General features: G+C 41.0%; 1 protein-coding gene across 2 annotated transcripts in view; it reads left to right on the top strand.

Moving 5' to 3' along the window:
* AFF3 (ALF transcription elongation factor 3) overlaps positions 1-25772 on the top strand; it is a 753993-nt gene that overhangs the window by 524618 nt on the left and 203603 nt on the right. For both annotated transcript variants that reach the window (XM_069757526.1, XM_069757527.1), the window contains exon 6: positions 22446-22497. In XM_069757526.1, the coding sequence (XP_069613627.1) occupies positions 22446-22497 (52 nt within the window). The remainder of the gene's footprint in view (positions 1-22445; positions 22498-25772) is intronic.

The following is a 25772-nucleotide window of genomic DNA, read 5'->3' as shown; positions in this document are numbered from 1 at the left end:
AAGTTTTGTAGTATGTCTTATTAGAGTAAAATCTTTGTTTCATATTTTCAGTTATGTTTTGTCTCCCTGTACTGATCTTTCACTCTCAAAAACTTCTCAAATCTAAGTTTAAAGTTTAGCAAAATAATTAAAAGGACCTTTGTTCAATGGCCACATTGGCTGCATGAATCGGTCACCAGCCAGTATGTGTACAAGTACAGACACAGGGGGCTATAAAGTGCATAGAGGGTTTGTGAACAGATGCCATGAGGGTCCTGATTTTGAAGGAAATTTTGTATGTGCAAAACAGGAACAGTTAGATAAGTGTGGTGAGGCAATAGGCCAGTCTAAAGAAATGTGTTTTAGGTCACTCTTAAAATCGTGGATATTGGGAATTAATCAAATTGTCCTGGGTAGTGCATTCCAAACAGTTGGCACAGTATGTGAGAAGTTTGGGAAACGAGGGTGGGAGGTTCGGATTATCGAGGATGTTGGTCTTAAGTCTTTAACAGAATTGAGGGCATGGGTAGGGTGGTAGACTGAGATGAGTAGGAGATGTAGGGTGGTGCTGAGCCATGGAGAGATTTGTGGGTGAGAGAGATAAGTTTATATTGAATGCTATAGGATCTGCAACCATTCTAACGACTGTCACAGGGTAGAGGCATCTGTGTAGCAGTTTGAAAGGAATATGAACCTGGCTGCTGCATTCTGGACAGATTGGAGAGAGGAGGGTTCACTAAGGCTACGTTCAGACTAGCGTTGTGCTAGTGTGCGTCGGGTTAGCGTCGGGCGACGCAGCGGCGACGCACGCGTCATGAGCCCCTATGTTTAACATGGGGGACGCATGCGTTTTTGTTTGTTGCGTTTTGCGACGCATGCGTCTTTTTTGCCGCAAGCGTCGGACCAAGAAAACGCAACAAGTTGCATTTTTCTTGCGTCCAATTTTCGGCAAAAAACGACGCACGCGTCGCAAAATGCAGCGTTTTTGCGTGCGTTTTGCCATGTTTTTGCGTGCGTTGTGCGTTGCGTCGCCGACGCAGCGGCGCACAACGCTAGTCTGAACGTAGCCTAAGAGGGAGATTGATTAGTAGAGTTGCAATTGTCCTGACGAGAATGAATAAGAGCTACAGCAAGAGTTTGCAAGAGATTTTGCAGAGTCAGAGGTAAGAGAAGGTCAATTATAGACAAACCAAAGAACCCACAAATAAACAAGCTCTCATACATAATAAACACAATAAAGCAAGGTATTGCTTTCAGGATGCAGTGATTAAATAAAAACTCACCTCATTCTTAGGCCTCATTCAGACTATGACTGTTTATCACGTATATGTTCTGTCTGTGATTTTCATGGATAGAACATGTACCCATTATAATCTATGCAGCTGTTCACATGACATTGGTTTTTTGTGGAATGTGTGTACTGTCCATAGAAAAATCACACAGACATATCCATTTTTTATCTGAGTCACTGATCAAAATTACACATTAAAGGGAATTTGTCAGTATTATCAACAATGCTAAGCCTTCTATAAGAGCATGCACATCATAGAATGTTGAATATAACTATACCTTGATATCTGGGATCCAATGTCTTGTTATATCACATTTTTCTCAATATGTAAGTTAACTGTTTAGATTTATGGGCTGGACATAAATCTCCCTGAGAATCTGACTTTAGATCTATGGGCTGGACATAAATCTCCCTGAGAATCTGACTCTAGAGTTTATTGTAAATGTATGGGGTGTTACTAGTGTGATGCATGTAATGACCAACTGTCTGCTGTGATGATCAACATGTCTTCAACTGGTAACGCCCCCTTTCATTTAAATAAGCTCTAAAGGCACATTCTTAGAAAAATCTGTGTCCAGCCCATAGATCTCATGTACTTATTAAGAAAACCTGGGATTTCTCTGGAATAAGACAATGGATCGCAGATATTAACGTATCACTTTAATTTCCTTTTTGTGACCTTATGCCCATGTAGACGGCTTAAGAGGGTTGATCCTACTGACAGATTTCATTTAAAGTCTGGGTCTGCAAAAAATTACTGGCCACATGCATTGTCTGTGTGCAGTATGGTTTTAGCGTTTAGATAGGGAAATTTGTAGTTTAAGCAAATCCATACAAGGTATTATGTTCCTCATAGAGCTTTGTATCTTCATTTCAGCCATGAAATAACGTACCAGTTTTCTCATCCTAGGATGCGTATATGAAAATATCCACTGATAGGGGTGCTCATTACACAGGGTACCACAGGTGTGATATCCACGTTTTATACATTTATCCTAAATAGTGATGAGTGAGTGTGCTTGTTAGGCCAGGATCACACTTGCAAGAAACTCGCACGCGACTCTCATCTCCATATGCGCCACTGCCACCAGCACTCGGGACCGGAGTGTGCGGCTGCATATATTTTTATGCAGGTAAATGCTCCGGTCCCGGTCCCAAGTGCCGGTGGCGGTGCTGGGTATTGAGATGTGAGACTAGAGCGAGTTTCTCGCAAGTGTGATCCTGGCCTTTCTCGAGTTTTCCAAGCATGCTCGGGAGTTCTCCGAGTATCTTGGCGTGCTCGTAGACTATGTTTGTGTCCCCGCAGCAACATGATTTCCAGCTGTTAGGCAACCTGAACACATGCAGGGATTGCCTGTTTGTTAGGGAATCCCCACATGTATTCAGGCTGTCTAGCAGCTGCAAATCATGCAGCTGTGGGAACACAAACATAATCTACAAGCACGTCCAAAATACTCAGAGAACACCGGAGCATGCTCGGAAAACTCGAGTAACGAGCACACTCGCTCATCACTAATCCTAAACTCTAAAATTGAATCTGCTCATCTCCCTGTTGAGGACAAATAGCGTCAGTTGATTTCTTCAATAACCAAACAACAATGGAACGATGCCTTAGAAGCTCATACTGTAATGTTCCCAGCAGCAAATGATAAGCTATTATAATTATATATCTTTTACAAGTTTACCTAAGCTCACATAAATTATATCGGTTTGGTATATTATCCCCGGATAGATGTCACAGGTGTGGGGAACTGGGTGCAGATTTCTGACATCTTAGTGCCCGATAATAAGGAAATATTGGATTGAAGTCATTTCATATTATCACATATAATTAGGGCTTCGATCGATTGTGTTCTAGAACTCTTTGTCTTGGGTATTGTAGACGAGGAAATTTGGCCCCATTATGATAAAATATTTTTCTGTGAAACCACATTCTTTGACAGGAAGGCAATAGCATTGAGACGGATGGAGGGGGGACCTCCCAACATAACTCAATGGAAAAAGTTGGGTAATGACATAATACCATATGAAAATATCGTATATAGGAATAGTGGGTGTCCTCAAAAATTCCATAAAGTTCGAGAAAATGGTGTGATTCACCTCTGACACACTTAACTCCCAACACACTACCTTTCTTACTTACACTCTACATACCCTGATGCGTGCCAGGTCTCTAAATACATAGGATGAGATTTTCAATGGATCAAGACGAATGTACTCTTGTCTTGAATTGATTTGTACTGTGATCCCTGTTACATTCACATAATTTACAATGCTTCAGATGAGTGTGATGTATATTAATATGTTTTACTGTATTGCAGTTATCTTTCGTCAAATGTACAATTCAATATCTGCAACATTGTTGTAGAATGGATATTTACGGATGTTTGTAACAAGATCTGGATTTATATCTTACTAGCTGAAGAGCCCGGCGTTGCCTGGGCATAGTTAATATCTGTGGTTAGTTATAGCACCTCCCTTCTCTTATTTTCCCATCACGCCTCTCATTTTCCCAATCACATCTTTCATTTTCCCCCTCACATCTCTCATTTTCTCCCTCACACCTCTCATTTTCTCCCTCACTCCTCTCATTCCCCCCTAACACTTGTCATTTCAACCTCACATCTGTCATTTTCTGATCACTCCACTATTTTTCCTCACTCCTCTCATTTTGCACTCACACCTTTTCATTTTCACCTCACACCTCTCATTTTCACCTCATCACCTCAGTATATACATGTTTGTCATCTCCCTTATATATAGTATACATCTGTATGTCATCTCCTGTATATAGTATATACCTGTATGTCATCTCACCTGTATATAGTATATACCTGTATGTCATCTCCCTTGTATATAGTATATACCTGCTGTGTGTCATCTCCCCTATATATAGTATATACCTGAATGTCATCTCCTTCTATATATAGTATATACCTGTATGTAATCTCCTCCTGTATATAGTATATACCTGTGTGTCATCTCCCCTGTATATAGTATATATCTGTGTGTCATCTCCTCCTGTATATAGTATATACCTGCATGTCATCTTCTATATATAGCATATACCTGTATGTCATCTCCTCCTGTATATAGTATATACCTGTAGGTCATCTACTCCTGTATATATATGTACCTGTATGTCATCTCCTCCTCTATATAGTATATACCTGTGTGTCATCTCTAGTAAATATCTGTGTGTCATCTCCCCTGTATATAGTATATATATATATATATATATATGTGTGTCATCTCCTCCTGTATTAGACCTTGTTCACACGTTATTTGCTCAGTATTTTTACCTCAGTATTTGTAAGCTAAATTGGCAGCCTGATAAATCCCCAGCCAACAGGAAGCCCTCCCCCTGGCAGTATATATTAGCTCACACATACACATAATAGACAGGTCATGTGACTGACAGCTGCCGTATTTCCTATATGGTACATTTGTTGTAGTTTGTCTGCTTATTAAATCAGATTTTTATTTTTGAAGGATAATACCAGACTTGTGTGTGTTTTAGGGCGAGTTTCGTTTGTCAAGTTGTGTGTGTTGAGTTGTGTGTGGCGACATGCATGTAGCGCCTTTTGTGAGATGAGTTTTGTGTGGCAACATGCGTGTAGCAACTTTTTGTGTGTCGAGTTGCATGTGACAGGTTAGTGTAGCAAGTTGTGTGCAGCAAGTTTTGCGCATGGCGAGTTTTGAGCGTGGCGAGTTTTATGTGTGGTGCCTTTTGAGTATGTGCAAGTTTTGTGTGAGGCAACTTTTGCATGTGTTGCAACTTTTGTGCATGTGGCAATTTTTCCGCGTGTGCAAGTTTTGCGTGTGGGGAGTTTTCCATGAGGTGAGTTTTGCACTTGTGGCGAGTTTTGCAAGAGCCTAGTTTTTGCATGTGGCGAGTTCTGCGCGTGGCGAGTTTTGAGCGGCGACTTTTGTGTTTCGACTTTTATGTGGCGAGGTTGGTGTATTTGTGGTGAAATGTGTGCTGAGGGTAATATGTGTTCAAGCACGTGGTAGTGTGTGGCGCATTTTGTGTGTGTGTTCATATCCCCGTGTGTGGTGAGTATCCCATGTCGGGGCCCCACCTTAGCAACTGTACGGTATATACTCTTTGGCGCCATCGCTCTCATTCTTTTAGTCCCCCTTGTTCACATCTGGCAGCTGTCAATTTGCCTCCTACACTTTTCCTTTCATTTTTTCCCATTATGTAGATAGGGGCAAAATTGTTTGGTGAATTGGAAAGCGCGGGGTTAAAATTTCACCTCACAACATAGCCTATGACGCTCTCAGGGTCCAGACGTGTGACTGTGCAAAATTTTGTGGCTGTAGCTGCGACGCCTCCAACACTTTTCCTTTCACTTTTTTCCCCATTATGTAGATACGGGCAAAATTGTTTGGTGAATTGGAACGCGCGGGGTTAAAATTTCGCCTCACAACATAGCTTATGACGCTCTCGGGGTCCAGACGTGTGAATGTGCAAAATTTTGTGGTTGTAGCTGCGACGGTGCAGATGCCAATCCCGGACATACATACATACATACACACACACACACACACACATTCAGCTTTATATATTAGATTGTTGTATGTTTGTAACATTTATTATGAATAATTTTCCAATAAAACAAGTTTAAAACAAGTTTAAAAACAAAAATAAAATAGGTAGGAGAAGCTTTGCAGTTTGTTTTATTTAATTTAAAAAAATTTCATGCAAAAATGATAAAAATTGAAACACTTATGTAAATTGGATCCAAAACACTGATGAAAATCACATTATTTTTTATTCACCAATAACATGATTGACTTTTGAATGAGGCCTTAAAAGGTACCGTCGCTTCCCGTGACTTCTCAGAACAAGTTATGGTGTGAGTGCATTATAAATAACACTATTACTAGTCATTATATTACTTGTATCCTGCACTTTTCATCTGTTATCCCCTCGGTAGGTTTGAAAGATGGTCAGCCTGGTGTTAAGCTGCTGTCTGAGTGAAACTGGGACTGGGACAGAAGTTATTTAATGGCTGGCTTCCCTCCATTGTGCCATATCAACTGAAGGCCTTGTGAGGATGGTGAGGAGTGTCGATTGTGAAATACATGGACAGTGAGAAGTTGTCACTGGGATTGTGCATCCTTTACTATGAATATCTTTGTAAACCTACTGAAGATGTGTGCCAGAAGTGCAGTCAGCATAAACATGCCTCAGTGAGAGAATGACCGAGAAGTGGTCCTGCTATCTTGTGGCCAATAGTGGGCCTAAGTTTCAGAGGGAAATTGCAAAAATTGGAAATATGTTGATGCAGTAACATTTAAGCCAAGTGTCTCTTCATAGTAATTTTTTTTGTTACTGTGGTTAAAAGAGATTATGGCATATTTGTGCTTATACACCGACTTGAGAAATTTCCTGGCAACAGCCATTCTGTAAGTTATTCTGAGGTTGCAGCCTACTGTGCAAGTTCTATAAACATAAGGATGAATGACCTCGGGGAGATCAAAACATCCAACACTGTGGAGACACCATCACGTGTTTCTCAACGCACTGCTCCTAATAGCCAGTTCCCTACTCCACACTGATGAGGAGCAAATACCCCGAAACAGCTGTCTGTGGATGGATACCATGTTTTGGCATAGGTGGTTTTCCTTTTTGGATGCTGCCCTTCCCATGGTTGTTCCTTCCCGTGAAAGACCTGGTTATTTATTGCTTGCGTTGAGAAACACGTGATGGTGTCTCCGCGGCTTTTCTACATACTGTGCAAGTTCGGCACACCTCTGTCTTTGTCAGTTATCTCTGAACTAGTTGGTGAACACCATCAACTATGATGTATTCAATGGGCAATGCAATCTGTTCCCTTAGTGAGCTGGCAGTCTAACTTGTATTGAGCAAGACAGATATTAGCAATTTTCCATTGTGAATCATGAATTCAGGAGGAAGGTGAGAGGAGGTGGCAGGTGAAAGAAGCATATTTCTCTGAGAAAATATATTACAAAATTTGCTTGTACTGTTGATTTATGTAAAGTTTGTTGAAATGAAAGTGACTATTTAAGGCACTAACTTGGTACTTAACACCTTGCCGACACCTGCCATACATGTACGGTGTATGTCAGGTTTATGGAAATGTCACTGGACTTTAGCCTCTAGCATCACTGTTCTGAGCAATGCTGTTAATTCCTTAAAGGGAACCTGTCATATGTAAAAAATGCTGTTAATAGCGTCCTGAAGCTGCCCAGCGGCCACACTGAGAGTCCCACCATTGGGAGGAAATTAACTTTATTCCTCCAGGCAGCCTCAGTCTAACAGTTATGCGGCTGGCTTCAGTCACCAGTCAGTCCATAGCATTAGAGCCGGCTCACAGTCAGTGCTGGGGTGTGGTTTCAGCTGCCACTCACTATGCGGTGATGGCCCACCCATATGACCGATGTTGCCAGGAGGAATAAAGTTAGTTTCCTCCCAGCATGGGTCTCACAGTGCAAAATATGAATTCCTGTTGCTGGTAAAATGGAATGAAGTAAATTGTCTATGTGTATGTAGAAGGTTTCTTTCTAAGGAGACAGACACAAGGCTTCCTCTAGGGTATACCATTGATGACATTCAAAATACAAGAGCATCAATGAGCCATCAAATGAGCCAGCAAAAGGAAGCCCAACAAATATGGTACGTCAAGGTTAAAGCATTGCACACTCTGAAATGGTGTGGCTGAATATATAGGAACATTCTATAAATTTTCTTGGCAACAAAATTGACTCTGTAGAGAATTTTTCAAGATATTTCCGTAAAGGAAGATTGCGAGCTATCCTTTCTCAGTGATCACATGAAGTGTACCAAAAAGCATTGATGGGCAGGTTCCTAGATCCTCCTCTCAATTTGGAGGTTGTCCACTACTTTAACATTGATGGCCTATCCTTAGGCCGCACCCCTACCGATTAGACATTGATGACCAGACCTAAGGATAGACCAGCAGTGTTAAAGTAGTGGACAATCTTTTAAGCTTTTTACTACTGAGACCTCATTGCACTGACAAAGGTGATGATTCGGTCTCAACATTTGTGGTCAATAGACATCCCAAAATTGAAAATACTGCTCAATTTACATTTAGTTTCTTCTAGAACTCTGTATAAGCTAAAGATAAGTAAAAACTTAGTCAGTTATGTTCTGATGATTTTTGTGTTGTGTAAATTAGAACTATTCAAATGTATACACATGGCGAGGAAAATTGATCTTTTACATACAAACAAAAGTGTCCCTCTTTAACCATCCATAACTTTGGGAGACAACATGGGCATACCGCGATAGAGAATAATGTCATATATTTCAGAGGACAGAAAATCTCAGCGTTTGGCTACACGCACTCCTGTACTGGTTGGATCTACTTTTCTTTCCAGTTGGCTGTGCAGATTTCCCTTGTTCATTTATTGCAAGGATTAAGCAGTTCTGTTTACCAGTGATTGCCAGTGATAGCTTGCTGTATCTTGGTATTGGTGTGGAGGTGTGAGCTGTGGAAAGAGAAGTTGTCTAGGAGTGGTCTCCAGAGATTGCTGTTTGAAAGTTTGTTTGGTATCTTCCTTTTCTTTTTCTCCCTTCTGGTTTGTCTAATCATTCCTTTCCTTTTATACCTTCCTGTACTCTGTGTGTGTATTGAGCGATTGCTATTTCTTTTACCCTTGTCTGTTTCCCTTTGTGTTTATATTTTAGAGCAGAAATAGTGTTCCTGCTATCCCGTGCACTAGCCAGGGCCGTGACTGGGATAGCAGATAATCAAAACCCACTAGGGGTACAAGAATCCAAATAATCTAAGTAGGGGTAAGCAGAATCAGATATGATAGATAAAATATAACTTTTAATATTCAAAATTAAAATATGGGTAGCTTATACCTTGCAATGATGTATACAGACATTAACCCCTTAACGTCCAATGACAGGCAGAGTCCGTCATTGGACGACTCCCCCTGTTTGGTGCAGGCTCCAGAGATGAGCTTGCACCTTTTCCAGCACGTCAGTTGATCTGATCAGCAAAATAAAACAATAAAAAAATTCAAACATACACGTATGTGGTATCACCGCATTCAGAATCGTGCAATCTGTCAATATAAAAAAAGAATTAATACAATCGGTAAACAGGATAGCAAGGAATAAATCGAAACACCAGAATTAAGTTTTTTTGGTCGCTGCGACATTGCAATAAAATGCAATAATAGGTAATCAAAAGATCGCATACACACCAAGATGGTATCAATAAAAACGTCAGATCAGCGCACAAAAAATAACCCCTGACCCAACCCAAGATCACGAAAAATGGAGGCGCTACAGATCTTGGAAAATGACAACTTTTTTTTTTTTTTTTGTACAAACTTTGGAATTTTTTTTCACCACTTAAATAAAAAAGAACTTAGACATGTTTGGTGTCTGTGAACTCATAATGACCTGGAGAATCATAATGGCAGGTCAGTTTTAGCATTTGGTGAACATGGTGAAAAAACAAATAAAAAAAAAACAATTGTGGAATTGCACTTTTTTTGCAATTTCACCGCATTTGGATATTTTTTTCTGTTTTCCAGTACATGATATGGTAAAATCAATGGTGCCATTCAAAAGTACAACACATCCCGCAAAAACAAGCCCTCACATGGTCATATTGATGGAAAACTAAAAAAGTTATGGCCATGGGAAGAAGGGGAGCAAGAAATGGAAACACAAAAACGAAAAGACCCCTGGTCCTTAAGGGGTTAAAGTGACAAAGTGAACCAGTGTTCAATTAAAAAATGGTTGGAACTTACCTCTAGAAGTTTTCAATCTGCAAAAACATCATGCATGACTGGTAGAAAAGGGAAATAAAGTCAGACAGGTAAAACTATTCCCTGTCATGCCCAATGCAAAATCTCCCACCCTGACAAGGACAGTGCCCAACTCTGACTTATCCCCCTAAAAAATCCTTGTACAAACCTTCCCTACACATTTCATCACCGTGTAGTGGGGGACTCCACAGGGGACTTGAATGCTTGCCAAGCATTTGATCTTAGTGCTGCACAGCACTCTGACGGCATTCTGCTACATAAAGAGGCTATGGTATCTTTATAGTACCCCCTAATTGTACTTTTTGAAACTACCTAGGACCCTTCGTAGTCTATTCCCTTTACATACATCCATCTCCCCTGATGTGCCCACCACTACAGGGTGATGAAACGCGTATGGGCGGTTTGAACAAGGACATTTTTAAAGGGATAGGTCAGACTTGCCCACTGTCCTTGTTAGGAGGGGAAATATTGTATTGGGCATGACTTGGAATGTAGTTTTACCTGTCTGATTTTATATCCATTTTCTCCCTCGTGCATGATGTTTTTGCCGATCGAAAACTTCTAATGGTAATAGCCAACCGTTTTTTAATTGAGCACTGGTTCACTTTATCACTTTAATGTCTGTATATATCATTGTGAGATATTAGCTAACCATATTTTAATCTTGAATATTAACCCCTTTACCCCCAAGGGTGGTTTGCACGTTAATGACCGGGCCAATTTTTACAATTCTGACCACTGTCCCTTTATGAGGTTATAACTCTGGAACGCTTCAATGGATCCTGGTGATTCTGACACTGTTTTCTCGTGACATATTGTACTTCATGACAATGGTAAAAATTATTTGATAGTACCTGCGTTTATTTGTGAAAAAAACGGAAATTTGGCGAAAATTATGAAAATTTCGCAATTTTCCAACTTTGAATTTTTATGCAATTAAATCACAGAGATATGTCACACAAAATACTTAATAAGTAACATTTCCCACATGTCTACTTTACATCAGCACAATTTTGGAACCAAAATTTTTTTTTGTTAGGGAGTTATAAGGGTTAAAAGTTGACCAGCAATTTCTCATTTCTACAACACCATTTTATTTTAGGGACCACATCTCATTTGAAGTCATTTTGAGGGGTCTATATGATAGAAAATACCCAAGTGTGACACCATTCTAAAAACTACACCCCTCAAGGTGCTCAAAACCATATTCAAGAAGTTTATTAACCCTTCTGGTGCTTCACAGGAATTTTTTGAATGTTTAAATAAAAATGAACATTTAACTTTTTTTCACAAAAAATGTAATTCAGCTCCAATTTGTTTTATTTTACCAAGGGTAACAGGAGAAAATGGACCCCAAACATTGTTGTACAATTTGTCCTGAGTATGCCAATACCCCACATGTGGGGGTAAACCACTGTTTGGGCGCATGGCAGAGCTCGGAAGCGAAGGAGTGCCATTTGACTTTTCAATGCAAAATTGACTGGAATTGAGATGGGACGCCATGTTTCGTTTGGAGAGCCCCTGATGTGGCTAAACATTGAAACCCCCCACAAGTGACACCATTTTGGAAAGTAGACCCCCTAAGGAACTTATCTAGAGGTGTGGTGAGCACTTTGACCCAACAAGTGCTTCACAGAAGTTTATAATGTAGAACCGTAAAAATAAAAAATCATATTTTTTCACAAAAATTATCTTTTCGCCCCCAATTTTTTATTTTCCCAAGGGTAAGAGAAGAAATTGGACCCCAAAAGTTGTTGTACAATTTGTCCTGAGTACGCTGATAGCCCATATGTGGGGGTAAACCACTGTTTGGGCGGATGGGAGAGCTCGGAAGGGAAGGAGCGCCGTTTGACTTTTCAATGCAAAATTGACAGGAATTGAGATGGGACGTCATGTTGCGTTTGAAGAGCCACTGATGTGCCTAAACATTGAAACCCCCCACAAGTGACACCATTTTGGAAAGTAGACCCCCTAAGGAACTTATCTAGAGGTGTGGTGAGCACTTTGACCCACCAAGTGCTTCACAGAAGTTTATAATGTAGAACCGTAAAAACAAAAAAATCATATTTTTTCACAAAAATTATCTTTTTGCCCCCAATTTTTTATTTTCCCAAGGGTAAGAGAAGAAATTGGACCCCAAAAGTTGTTGTACAATTTGTCCTGAGTACGCGGATACCCCATATGTGGGGGTAAACCACTGTTTGGGTGGATGGGAGAGCTCGGAAGGGAAGGAGCGCCGTTTGACTTTTCAAAGCAAAATTGACAGGAATTGAGATGGGACGCCATGTTGCATTTGAAGAGCCACTGATGTGCCTAAACATTGAAACCCCCCACAAATGACACCATTTTGGAAAGTAGACCCCCTAAGGAACTTATCTAGAGGTGTGGTGAGCACTTTGACCCACCAAGTGCTTCACAGAAGTTTATAATGCAGAGCCGTAAAAATAAAACAAAATTTTTTTCCCACAAAAATTATTTTTTTAGCCCCCAGTTTTGTATTTTCCTGAGGGTAACAGGAGAAATTGGACCCCAAAATTTGTTGCCCAATTTGTCCTGAGTGCGATGATACACCATATGTGGGGGGAACCACTGTTTGGGCACATGGGAGGGCTCGGAAGGGAAGGAGCTCCATTTGGAATGAGGACTTAGATGGAATGGTCTGCAGGTGTCACATTGCATTTGCAGAGCCCCTAATGTACCTAAACAGTAGAAACCTCCCACAAGTGACACCATTTTGGAAACTAGACCCCCTAAGGAACTCATCTAGATGTGTTGTGATAGCTTTGAACCCCCAAGTGTTTCACTACAGTTTGTAACGCAGAGCCGTGAAAATTAAAAAAAAAAATCTTTCCCCCCAAAATTATTTTTTAGCCCCCAGTTTTGTATTTTCCCGAGGGTAAGAGGAGAAATTCGACCCCAAAAGTTGTTGTCCAATTTGTCCTGAGTACGCTGATACCCCGTATGTTGGGGGAAACCAACGTTTGAGCGCATGGCAGAGCTCGGAAGGGAAGGAGCGCCATTTGGAATGCAGACTTAGATGGAATGGTCTGCAGACGTCACATTGCGTTTGCAGAACCCCTAATGTACCTAAACAGTAGAAACCCCCCACAAGTGACCCCATATTGGAAACTAGACCCCCCAGGGAACTAATCTAGATGTGTTGTGAGAACTTTGAACCCCCAAGTGTTTCACTACAGTTTATAACGCAGAGCCGTGAAAATAAAAAATCTTTTTTTTTCCCACAAAAAATATGTTTTAGCCCCGAGTTTTGTATTTTCCCAAGGGTAGCAGGAAAAATTGGACCCCAAAAGTTGTTGTCCTATTTGTCCTGAGTACGCTGATACCCCATATGTTGGGGTAAACCCCTGTTTGGGCACACGGGAGAGCTCGGAAGGGAAGAAGCACTGTTTTACTTTTTCAACGCAGAATTGGCTGGAATTGAGATCGGACGCCATGTCGCGTTTGGAGAGCCCCTGATGTGCCTAAACAGTGGAAACCCCCCAATTATAACTGAAACCCTAATCCAAACACATCCCTAACCCTAATCCCAACAGTAACCCTAACCACACCTCTAACCCTGACACACCCCTAACCCTAATCCCAACCCTATTCCCAACCGTAAATGTAATCTAAACCCTAACTGTAACTTTAGCCCCAACCCAAACTGTAGCCCTAGCCCTAACCCTAGCCCTAACCCTAATCCTAACCCTAGCCCTAACCCTAGCCCTAACCCTAGCCCTAACCCTAGCCCTAACCCTAGCCCTAACCCTAACCCTAGCCCTAACCCTAGCCCTAACCCTAGCCCTAACCCTAGCCCTAGCCCTAGCCCTAACCCTAGCCCTAACCCTAGCCCTAGCCCTAATGGGAAAATGGAAATAAATACATTTTTTTAATTTTTCCCTAACTAAGGGGATGATGAAGGGGGGTTTGATTTAATTTTATAGCGGGTTTTTTAGCGGATTTTTATGATTGGCAGCCGTCACACACTGAAAGACGCTTTTTATTGCAAAAAATATTTTTTGCGTTACCACATTTTGAGAGCTATAATTTTTCTATATTCTGGTCCACAGAGTCATGTGAGGTCTTGGTTTTTGCAGGACGAGTTGATGTTTTTATTGGTAACATTTTCGGGCACGTGACATTTTTTGATCGCTTTTTATTCCGATTTTTGTGAGGCAGAATGACCAAAAACCAGCTATTCATGAATTTCTTTTGGGGGAGGCGTTTATACCGTTCCACGTTTGGTAAAATTGATGAAGCAGTTTTATTCTTCGGGTCAGTACGATTACAGCGACACCTCATTTATGTCATTTTTTTATGTTTTGGCGCTTTTATACGATAAAAACTATTTTATAGAAAAAATAATTATTTTTGCATCGCTTTATTCTCAGGACTATAACTTTTTTATTTTTTTGCTGATGATGCTGTATGGCGGCTCGTTTTTTGCGGGACAAGATGACGTTTTCAGCGGTACCATGGTTAGTTATATCTGTCTTTTTGATCGCGTGTTATTCCACTTTTTGTTCGGCGGTATGATAATAAAGCGTTGTTTTTTGCCTCGTTTTTTTTTTTTTTTTCTTACGGTGTTTACTGAAAGGGTTAACTAGTGGGCCAGTTTTATAGGTCGGGCCGTTACGGACGCGGCAATACTAAATATGTGTACTTTTATTGTTTTTGTTTTTTTATTTAGATAAAGAAATGTATTTATGGGAATAATATTTTTATTTTTTTTTTTCATTATTTTGGAATATTTTTTTTTATTTTTTTTTACACATTTGAATTTTTTTTTTTTTACTTTTTTACTATGTCCCAGGGGGGGACATCACAGATCAGTGATCTGACAGTTTGCACAGCACTCTGTCAGATCACTGATCTGATAGGAGTGCAGGCTGCTTCACAGTGCCTGCTCTGAGCAGGCTCTGTGAAGCCACCTCCCTCCCTGCAGGACCCGGATCCGCGGCCATCTTGGATCCGGGGCTGGAGGGAGCAGGGAGGGAGGTGAGACCCTCGCAGCAACGCGATCACATCGCGTTGCTGCGGGGGGCTCAGGGAAGCCCGCAGGGAGCTCCCTCCCTGCGCGGTGCTTCCCTGTACCGCCGGCACATCGCGATCATCTTTGATCGCGGTGTGCCGGGCTTTAATGTGCCGGGGGCGGTCCGTGACCGCTCCTGGCACATAGTGCCAGATGTCAGCTGCGATAAACAGCTGACACCCGGCCGCGATCGGCGGCGCTCCCCCCGTGAGCGCTGCCGATCGCATATGACGTACTATTGCGTCCTTGGGAAGTAAAGCCCACCCCACATGGACGCAATAGTACGTCTAATGGCAGAAAGGGGTTAAAAATGATATTTTATCTATCATATCTGATCCTGCTTACTCCTAAGACTGGGATAGGAACGCAATTGCCACATGGGGTTAAAGAACCTGTCGGATATCAAGGAGCTAATTGATGCGCAGGGCAAGATTCAGGGGTTGCTTACCTTATCTTTTTCTAGTGGCAGTGTTCGAGTTGCCATCAATTTCACCAAGCACTGTCTGGTTCCTTTCTGTGCCTTTTACCTGCAGATTTTTCAAAAATCGTGCGGAAAAATCTCACACGAATCCGCAACGTTTGCACATAGCCTTAGGGTTAGGGTTGGAATTAGATTTAGGGTTGGAATTAGGGCTAGGGTTGGAAATAGGGTTAAGATTAGGCTTGTCGTTAGGGTTATGGTTAGGGTTAGGGGTGTGTTGGGGTTAAAGTTGTGGTTAGGGTTGGGATTAGGGTTGGGATTAGGGTTGGGATTGGGGTTACGGGTGTGTTGGGGTTAGGGTTGTGGTTAGGGGTGTGTTGGGGTTAGGGTTGTGATTAGGGTTATGGCTACAGTTGGGATTAGGGTTAGGGGTGTGTTGGGGTTAGTGTTGAAGTTAGAATTGAGGGGTTTCCACTGTTTAGGCACATCAGGGGTCTCCAAACGCAACATGGCGCCACCATTGATTCCAGCCAATCTTGTGTTCAAAAAGTCAAATGGTGCTCCCTCCCTTCCGAGCCCTGACGTGCGCCCAATCAGTGGTTTACCCCCACATATGGGGTATCAGCTTACTCAGGACAAATTGGGCAACAGATATTGGGGTCCAATTTCTCCTGTGACCCTTGTGAAAATAAAAAATTGCTTAATAAAACATAATTTTTTAGGAAAGAAAAATGATTTTTTATTTTCACGGCTCTGCATTGTAAACTTCTGTGAAGCACTTGGGGGTTCAAAGTGCTCACCACACATCTAGATAAGTTCCTTGGGGGTCTACTTTCCAAAATGGGGTCACTTGTGGGGGGTTTCTACTGTTTAGGCACATCAGGGGCTCTGCAAACATAACATGATGCCCGCAGACCATTCCATCAAAGTCTGTATTCCAAAACGTCACTACTTCCCTTCCGAGCCCCGACGTGTGCCCAAACAGTGGTTCCGCACCTCATATGGGCTATCAGCGTACCCAGGACAAACTGGACAACAACTTTTGAGGTCCAATTTCTCCTGTTACTCTTGTGAAAATAAAAAATTGAAGGCTAAAAAATAATTTTTGAGGAAAGAAAAAGGATTTTTTATTTTCCGGACTCTGCGTTATAAACTTCTGTGAAGCACTTGGGGGTTTAAAGTGGTCACCGCACACCTAGATTAGTTCCATGGGAGGTCTAGTTTCCAAAATGGGGTCACATGTGTGGGAGCTCCAATGTTTAGGCACTCAGGGGCTCTCCAAACGCGACACGGTGTCCGCTAACGATTGGAGCTAATTTTTCATTCAAAAAGTCAAATGGCACTCTTTCCCTTCCGAGCCTTGCCGTGTGCCCAAACAGTGATATACCCCCACATGTGAGCTATCAGTGTACTCAGGAGAAATTGCCCAATAAATTTTAGGATCCAAATTGTGGCTAAAAGAATTTTTTTATGAAAAAAAAGTACTTTTTCATTTTTACAGATCAATTTGTGAAGCACCTGGGGGTTCAAAGTGGTCACTATGCATCTAGATAAGTTCCTTGGGGGGTCTAGTTCCTAAAATGGGGTCACTTGCGGGGAGCTCCAATCTTTAGGTACACAGGGGCTCTCCAAACGCGACTTGGTGTCCGCAAACGATTGGAGCTAATTTTTCATTCAAAAGTCAAATGGCGCTCCTTCCCTTCCGAGCCTTGCCGTGTGCACAAACAGTGGTTTGAGACCACATATGAGGTATCGGTGAATTCAGGAGAAATTGCCCAACACATTTTAGGATCCATTTTATCCTGTTGCCCATGTGAAAATGAAAAAATTGAGGCTAAAGAAAGAAATTTTTTGTGAAAAAGTACTTTTTCATTTTTACGGATCAATTTGTGAAGCACCTGGGGGTTCAAAGTGCTCACTATGCATCTAGATAAGCTCATTGAGGGGTCTAGTTTCCAAAATTGGGTCACTTGTGTGGGAGCTCCAATGTTTAGGCACACAGGGGCTCTCCAAACGCGACATGGTGTCCGCTAAAGATTGGAGCCAATTTTTCATTGAAAAAGTCAAATGGCGCTCCTTCCCTTCCGAGCCCTGTCGTGCGCCCAAACAGTGGTCCCCCCCTCCACATATGTAGTATCGGTGTACTCAGGACAAATTGTACAATAACTTTTAGGGTCCAGTTTCTGTTTTTACCCTTGGGAAAATAAAAAAATTGTTGCTAAAACATCATTTTTGTGAGTAAAAAGTTAAATGTTCATTTTTTCCTTCCATGTTGCTTCTGCTGCTGTGAAGCACCTGAAGGGTTAATAAACTTCTTGAATGTGATTTTGAGCACCTTGAGGGGTGCAGTTTTTAGAATGGTGTCACTGTTGGGTATTGTCAGCCATATAGACCCCTCAAACTGACTTCAAATGTGAGGTGGTGCCTAAAAAAAATGGTTTTGTAAATTTCATTGTAAAAATTAGAAATTGCTGGCCAAATTTTAACCCTTATAACTTCCTAGCAAAAAAAATTTGTTTCCAGAATTGTGCTGATGTAAAGTAGACATGTGGGTAATGCTTTTTATTAACTATTTTGTGTCACATAACTCTCTCGTTTAACAGAATAAAAATTCAAAATGTGAAAATTGCAAATTTTTCAAAATTTTCACCAAATTTCCATAATTTTCACAAATAAACTCAAAAATTATCGACCTAAATTTACCACTAACATGAAGCGCAATATGTCATGAAAAAATATTTTCAGAACCGCTAGGATCCGTTGAAGCGTTCCTGAGTTATTACCTCATAAAAAAGAACCTTAACTAGTGATGAGCGAATATACTCGTTACTCGAGATTTATCGAGCATGCTCGAGAAATCTCGAGTAACGAGTATATTCGCTCATCACTAGTTAAGGTTCTTTTTTATTTAAGCGGTGAAAAAAATCCAAAGTTTGCAAAAGAAGAAAAATATGATCCCATTTTCCAAAACCCGTAGCGACTCCATTTTTCAGGGGCTGAGTGAGGACTTATTTTTTGCATGCCGAACTAACCATTTTATTGTCACCATTTTGGGGTAGATGCATGGGGCGGACATACCGCCGGTTCAACTGGTGCAACTGCATCGGGGCCCAGAGCGGGAGGGGGCCCCCGACAGACTGCAAAGCAATGTTGTTAATGACAGCTAGCGGCAGTATTACTGCTAACAGGAGAAGCAGGGGGCTCGCTCTGCTGCACGCATGTTATCTGATGGTCAAACAGGCCCCCCTCCTCACCTGTTAGCATACATTATGCTGCTGTCCGGCCGGCTGTCACTGGTGCGGTCTGTGGTGAGGTGACGAACGTGCACACAGTGACATTTGTGCATGGTTATCTCTCAGCCAATCACAGACTTTGCCTTACAAGCATATCTGTGACTGGCTGATGGGATGATCTGCACGTGTCTTCTGTGCACTGGAGTCGCAGCTTGGAGCGGGAAGCTGCTGCAGAGGGCGAGTGTGGACCAGCCTGACAGGATCTTTGTTGCCTTGTGGAAATCTTGTAAGTATACACACTATTGTTCTTGAAAAATAAAGGAACAACAATTTATATATGAACCATGTTGGGAGTAGTGGTTACTGGTCATGAGCGAGCATGTTTGGAAAAGGCATAATCTAAGCATGCTCAAGTGCTAATAGAGCATCTTTGGCGTTCTCTAATAATTTGTTCGACTTCCCGCTGCTGCATGATTCGTGGCTATTTGACAGCTGCAACACGTGGGGATAGCCTGTTTGTTAGGCAACCCCTGCATGTGTGGCAGCTGTGGAACAGCCACGAGACATGAAGAGGTGGGGAGTTGAAAATATTATTGGAGCACGCTGAAGACACTCAGCACATAAACATGTTCCGATAATACATTATCTGAGCACGTTCGCTCATCACTAATGCCCATGACCTAAGGAAGGTGACATATCCTCAAATTATGTGCACAGTGGCCTGCTAGTAACATGCACCAGCCTCGTCTTTGTCTGGCTGCAATCTCTTTCAATTAGACCATAAGTTGTATGAAATATCGCTCATGTCCCCTGGTGCGCTGGTTATTATTAGGTCAGTTTTCTGTCTGTTGAACTCATCGTATATTTGGTATCATACTGACCAAATATACGATTATTTGAGTGACCTTTGCTACAACCCTTAACCCCTTCACAACATGCACTGTGCATGTACAGCGCAAGTAGGGTTGTATGGGGACAGATCACAATGTGAATTCACCCAATACCCGGCATGTAATGGCTGCATGTTACATAAATATTACAACCACCTATATGCTTACATAACTTTGTTGCGTTATGGGGGGCCCAGGAAGATTTCTTGCACAGGGACCCTCTGCAGTCTGTGTCCGCCCCTGGGTAGATGCGACCTTTGATTGCCTGTTGTTTGCATATTATTGCAATGTTGCGGCAACCAAAAATTCTGGTGTTTTGATTTATCTCTTGCTGATAAAATAATGATTTTATCATAATTATAGCAAGCAGCCCAGTAAGTGACACATTACTGCAATCAGGATCTCTGACTACATTTTGCTGCTCTGAAATTAGGTAACAAAAACCTGGTGACAAATTGTCCTTCAGATGAGAATTCAGAGTCCAATTGAAAAATAAAATATCTTTTGAGTCCAAAATTATTCAGTCTCCACCCACTCAGACTGACTGACTGACCGTAGTAGCTTGTACTGAGCAGTGTGAGATCTCAGCAGCAAGAGGGACACAGAGGAGCTGTCAGGCTAGGTGAGAATAGACTAACCCAGCGGATACTAAACAAATACAGCATACAGAATTATGTGTTGAGGGAATAAACACTTTTTTGATCATGTACATTTTAAAGTGTTGATGTACGAGGGGCGATCCAAAAGTAATGATAATCAATACTAAACACAATGAATATAGTCAAAAAATAAATTTATTTTTCTACATAGTCTCCTAACAAATCTATACATTTAGTCCATCTCTTTTCTAAACTTAGAATTCCCTTCGAAAAAAATTCTTGATCTTGACCCTCAAAAAAATCCCCAACAGCGGTTATCACGTCGCTATTGTCGTCAAATTTCTTGCCCCGGAGGTGTTCCTTGAGCCGAGGAAAGAGAAAGAAGTCACTGGGGGCTAGATCTGGTGAATAGGGGGGGGTGTTCCACCAGTTCAAAGCCCGCTTCTTGAATGGTAGCCATGGCAACAGCAGCTTTGTGAGCCGGCGCGTTATCTTGGTGAAACAACACTCCAGCCCGCAGTTTGCCGTGCCTTTTCTCCTTGATAGCCTCCCGCAATCTTCTTATTTGTTCTGCGTAGTAGGAGCCCGTAATAGTTGCTCCCTTCTCCAAATAGTCCACCATAATAATTCCTTCAGCGTCCCAAAAAACGGACGCCATAACCTTCCCTGCTGAGCTTGACACTTTGAATTTCTTCGGCGTCGGTTCGTTGTCTCGTTCCCATGTCATCGATTGTTGTTTTGTTTCGGGATCAAAGTGGTGGATCCAGGTCTCGTCCATGGTCAAAAAACGTGACAAAAAATTTTCCTTGTCTGCTTGGAACTTTTCGAGATTTGCTTTTGAAATGTCAACTCGTTTCTTCTTTTGTTCGTCGGTTAACATTTTTGGCACCCAACGCGCGGAGACCTTTCTCATATGCAATTCTTTTGCAAGGATTCTTTGAATACTGCCATATGAGATCCCTGTGACCTCAGCTGCATGCCTGATAGTCACTCTTCGATCTGCCAATACAACTTCTTCAACTTTTTTCACGTTTTCTTCATTGAGGGACGTGGATGGGCGTCCTTCACGATGTTCATTTTCCGTCGATGTTCTTCCCAGCTTAAATTCCTTGGCCCAGCGTGCAACTGTGGAATATGGAGGAGAAGAGTCCCCCAATGTTTCCACCAAGTCGGTGTATGTCTTTGGTAGTCATTTTTTTCAAGCAGAGGTATTTGATGACAGCTCTGAGCTCGTTTTTTTCCATTTTGATGTTCACTCCTCGGCAGTTCATATTCAAATGAATGTAGCTCCCGGGAATCGTGGTCTATTTAAGTAATTTTTTTTTCCTAGACTAGTGGGTATCTAAGAGAGAAGAAAACATTTTATTTTAATTTCTGTGTGCAATAGAAATAACCGATTATCATTACTTTTGGATCGCCCCTCGTATAAGACTGGATGTCACACAGATATCACAAGGGCATAAAAAATGGACACACGAATGAGAATATGGCTGAAAATCGTCTTGAGTTTTCTGCATGAAACTTGACCGATTTTTCATATGCTTATCTGTCTCCAACCAAACTCAGAGAATGGAGCAGTATGAACTGAGCAGGAACACTGACGGATTTGTATCTTTTTTGCTCTCAATCACTTGATATTCTCAGTTAGATAAAGGACACTTTTCCACCAAAATGGTAGGTATTTTTAATCAATATTTAAATAGTTAAATATTTTAAAAGTTGCCTACGTTTGTAATTAGGAACGAGATAAATAATAAAGTCTGTGTAAAGGTGTACATGGCCTTAAAATACCAGGTTACAATTTGCGTATATTACTTACATTCTTTAATTATAGAATTAATTATTGAATGACAAGAGTTTCTATTTACTTATAAGGATAATAGAAACTACAAAGCTGTTCATAAAATTAATTAAGCCTTTCTCATTCTACAGTACTTAAATGCTGTTTGATCTGTAATATCCTGCCCAGAAGCCACTTTAGGTCTTGGATTTGTTTCCTAAGGTAATTATAATTTGTCAAACACCAACAAGAATTGTGCTGTGACTCTGTAATAATATACTAATTAGCCTAACTTTGATGTCCTATAGTATTTTTTAATTAAGCTAACAGTCTGACACCATTGCTAACATAATTGCTGGTTACTTGTTACAATTCTTCACACTAAATAAAAGCCTTTTTAACAGTTTGTAATTTTTTTTTACTTTTTCATTTATAGAACTTTAGAAGATGACTTGAAACTAAGCAGTGACGAGGATGACTGTATTCAGGTAACAATTACCTCTATGTAGCCATGTATCATTATTGTTCATTATCTGACATTATGGAATTGCATCACATCCATTTTGTCACAGGAAGAATTCAAGAAGCAATATCGACTCGACCTTTGTCTAATCAAGTGAAGTGAGGAAGAAAGAAATATTCCACTCGTTATGTCACTGCTGAATAATTGCTTCAGTTTTAACAGTATGTAGCAATCTGTAATAGCAGCCCTTTTTCATATGTCATAATAGGGTATATGGAGTCTTCCTTTTAAGCTGCCTGGTCACTTGTAAAGCATATGTGATAAGCGCAGTTCAAAGTCGGGACTGATAATACCAGTCCTGCCTTATTAGTGCAGTTTCTGAGGTAAGAAGTGCAGATGGACCTGGTCTATCTGTGATCTCTATATTCTTGCTTTTCAGGCATACATTCCAGTTTTTGGTCTGCTACCCTTGGTGTATACAGTATTTTGTGGTTTTAAACATTATAAAAAATACAAGCCACATATTGAAACAGTCTGTTATCTCAGTCAGATGCCTGGTCTATATGTGGTATCCAAATCCTTGCTTTTCAGGCATACATTCCAGTTTTTGGTCTGCTATCCTTGGTGTATACAGTATTTTGTGGTTTTAAAAATTGTAAAAAATACAATCTACATATTGAAACAGTCTGTTATCTCAGTCAGATGCCTGGTCTATCTGTGGTATCCAAATCCTTGCTTTTCAGGCATACATTCCAGTTTTTGGTCTGCTACCCTTGGTGTATACAGTATTTTGTGGTTCAAAACATTTTACAAAATACAGGCCACATATTGAAAGTCTGTTATCTTAGTCAGACACCTAGTCTATCTGTGGTCTCCAAATCCTTGCTGTTCAGGCATACATTCCAGTTTTTGTTCTGCTACCCTTGGTATATACAGTATTTTGTTGTTTCAAAAATTATAAAAAATACAGGCCACATATTGAAACATTCTGTTATCTCAGTCAGATGCATGGTCTATCTGTGGTCTCCAAATCCTTGCTTTTCAGGCATACATTCCAGTTTTTGGTCTGCTACCCTTGGTGTATACAGTATTTTGTGGTTCAAACATTTTTAGAAAATACAAGCCATATATTGAAAGTCTGTTATCTCAGTCACACGCCTGGTCTATCTGTGGTCTCCAAATCTTTACTTTTCAGGCATACATTCCAGTATTTGTTCTGCTACCCTTGGTGTATACAGTATTTTGTGGTTCAAAATATTTTACAAAATACAGGCCACATATTGAAAGTCTGTTATCTTAGTCAGATACCTAGTCTATCTGTGGTCTCCAAATCCTTGCTTTTCAGGCATACATTCCAGTTTTTGGTCTGCTACCCTTGGTGTATACAGTATTTTGTGGTTCAAAATTTTTTAGAAAATACAGTCCATATATTGAAAGTCTGTTATCTCAGTCACACACCTGGTCTATCTGTGGTCTCCAAATCTTTACTTTTCAGGCATACATTCCAGTTTTTGGTCTGCTATCCTTGGTGTATACAGTATTTTGTTGTTTTAAAAATTATAAAAAATACAGGCCACATATTGAAACATTCTGTTATCTCAGTCAGACGCCTGGTCTATCTGTCGTCTCCAAAATCCTTGCTTTTCAGGCATACATGCCAGTTTTTGGTCTGGTAGCCTTGGTGTATACAGTATTTTGTCGTTCAAAAAATGTTACAAAATACAGGCCGCATATTGAAAGTTTGTTATCTCAGTCAGACGCCTGGTCTATCTGTAGTCTCCAAATCTTTGCTTTTCAGGCATGCATTCCAGTTTTTGGTCTGCTACCCTTGGTGAATACAGGATTTTGTGGTTTTAAAATTTTTTAAAAATACAGGCCGCATATTGAAACATTCTGTTATATCCGTCCGACGCCCGTTTTATGTGTGGTCTAAAAATAGTTGTTTTTCATGCATACATTCCATTTTTTGGTCTGTCTAATACCCTACGTCTATACACTATTTTGGTAAAAAAAACAAAACATATATTACAGTGTGGGAGTTCCGTGACACGCCTCATCTATCTGTGGGCTACAAAGTGTGCTTTTGAGGCTTCCATTCACCTCTTTTTGCGGTGTGCTACCCTAGCTCTAAACACTATAAAAATAAATACTGTACACAGGCAACATATTGAAGAGTCTGGCATCTCAGTCAAACGCCAGATATATCTGTGGCCTACAAATTATGGCATGTCAGGGCTACATTCCACTGTATTTGCTGTCTTTGACCTTATTTCTATATACTATTTTTTGGGCCAAAATAAAAACACCGGCCACATATTTTACAGTGTGGTATCTCTGTGACACGCCTCATGTATCTTTGGTCTACAACGTATGCTTTTCAAGTTTCCATTCACCTTTTTTGCTGTGTGTTACTATAGCTCTAAACAGTGAACACTATTTTGGGCTGAATTTTTTTTTTTAATTTACCCCCATGGGGAAATGTTTGTTACACTTAGTGTATGGGCATATAAAGTCTAGGAGACCCGCTCCTTTAAATTGTGACCTTGTTTTTAATGAGGCCTTCCTCCACGTCTCATCATCCACCGCCACTAGAACACCAGGGTAAACATGATCTAAGCTGCTACAGCCAGTCAATTTTTTGGCAAGGGTGTCTATGATCCTCATAAAAATTGTCTAAAAAGTGTACTCCCCATGGGGAAATGTTTGTCAGCCCATACACTTAGTATATGGGCATTACGAATCTAGGAGACAAATTTGGGTCAAGGTGGCCCTTGCATTCAATGCATAAGGAAACTGTATGGCAGGACCAACTGAAGACTGTGAAGTGGGTTTTTCTATGGCCATCCAGTACCTGGGTTCAAAGGCTTATTGGGGTGCATATAACTTGATAGCAGGGCAGGCATTGCATTCAATGCAACATTTTTTCAGGAGGCCCCCCTGTACCTCTTGTGAAAGGGGTATTGGGGTGCGTTGTAATTCTTGGCAGCCCAGCCACTCACTGCATTGGCAATAACAGCATAGGAGACCCACTGATTAATAATGGCCCTTTAAGAATATTAATGCCGCCTGATGCCCCTCTAAAAATAGGCTTTGTGACTTTAAGAATCCTTCCTTCATAAATGAAACAAGATGTGTCTCCTTATGTGTCACACACCACTTGGCCAGCTAGGGTTGTTAAATGTTACAATGACATTTCCCAGTGCATACATTTGTATTGGTTGAAAGCAATGTTAAAGTTGAAAAACACATCAAAAACGCTGCGTGTGAACATAGCCCAAGTGGTGGAGGAACATTTTGGTC

This window comes from Ranitomeya imitator, chromosome 3 (assembly GCF_032444005.1).
Source record: "Ranitomeya imitator isolate aRanImi1 chromosome 3, aRanImi1.pri, whole genome shotgun sequence".
In the NCBI taxonomy this organism is placed as follows: Eukaryota; Metazoa; Chordata; class Amphibia; order Anura; family Dendrobatidae; genus Ranitomeya; species Ranitomeya imitator.
Note: the sequence above shows the minus strand (reverse complement) of the source record. Positions and strands in the feature narration are given on the sequence as shown.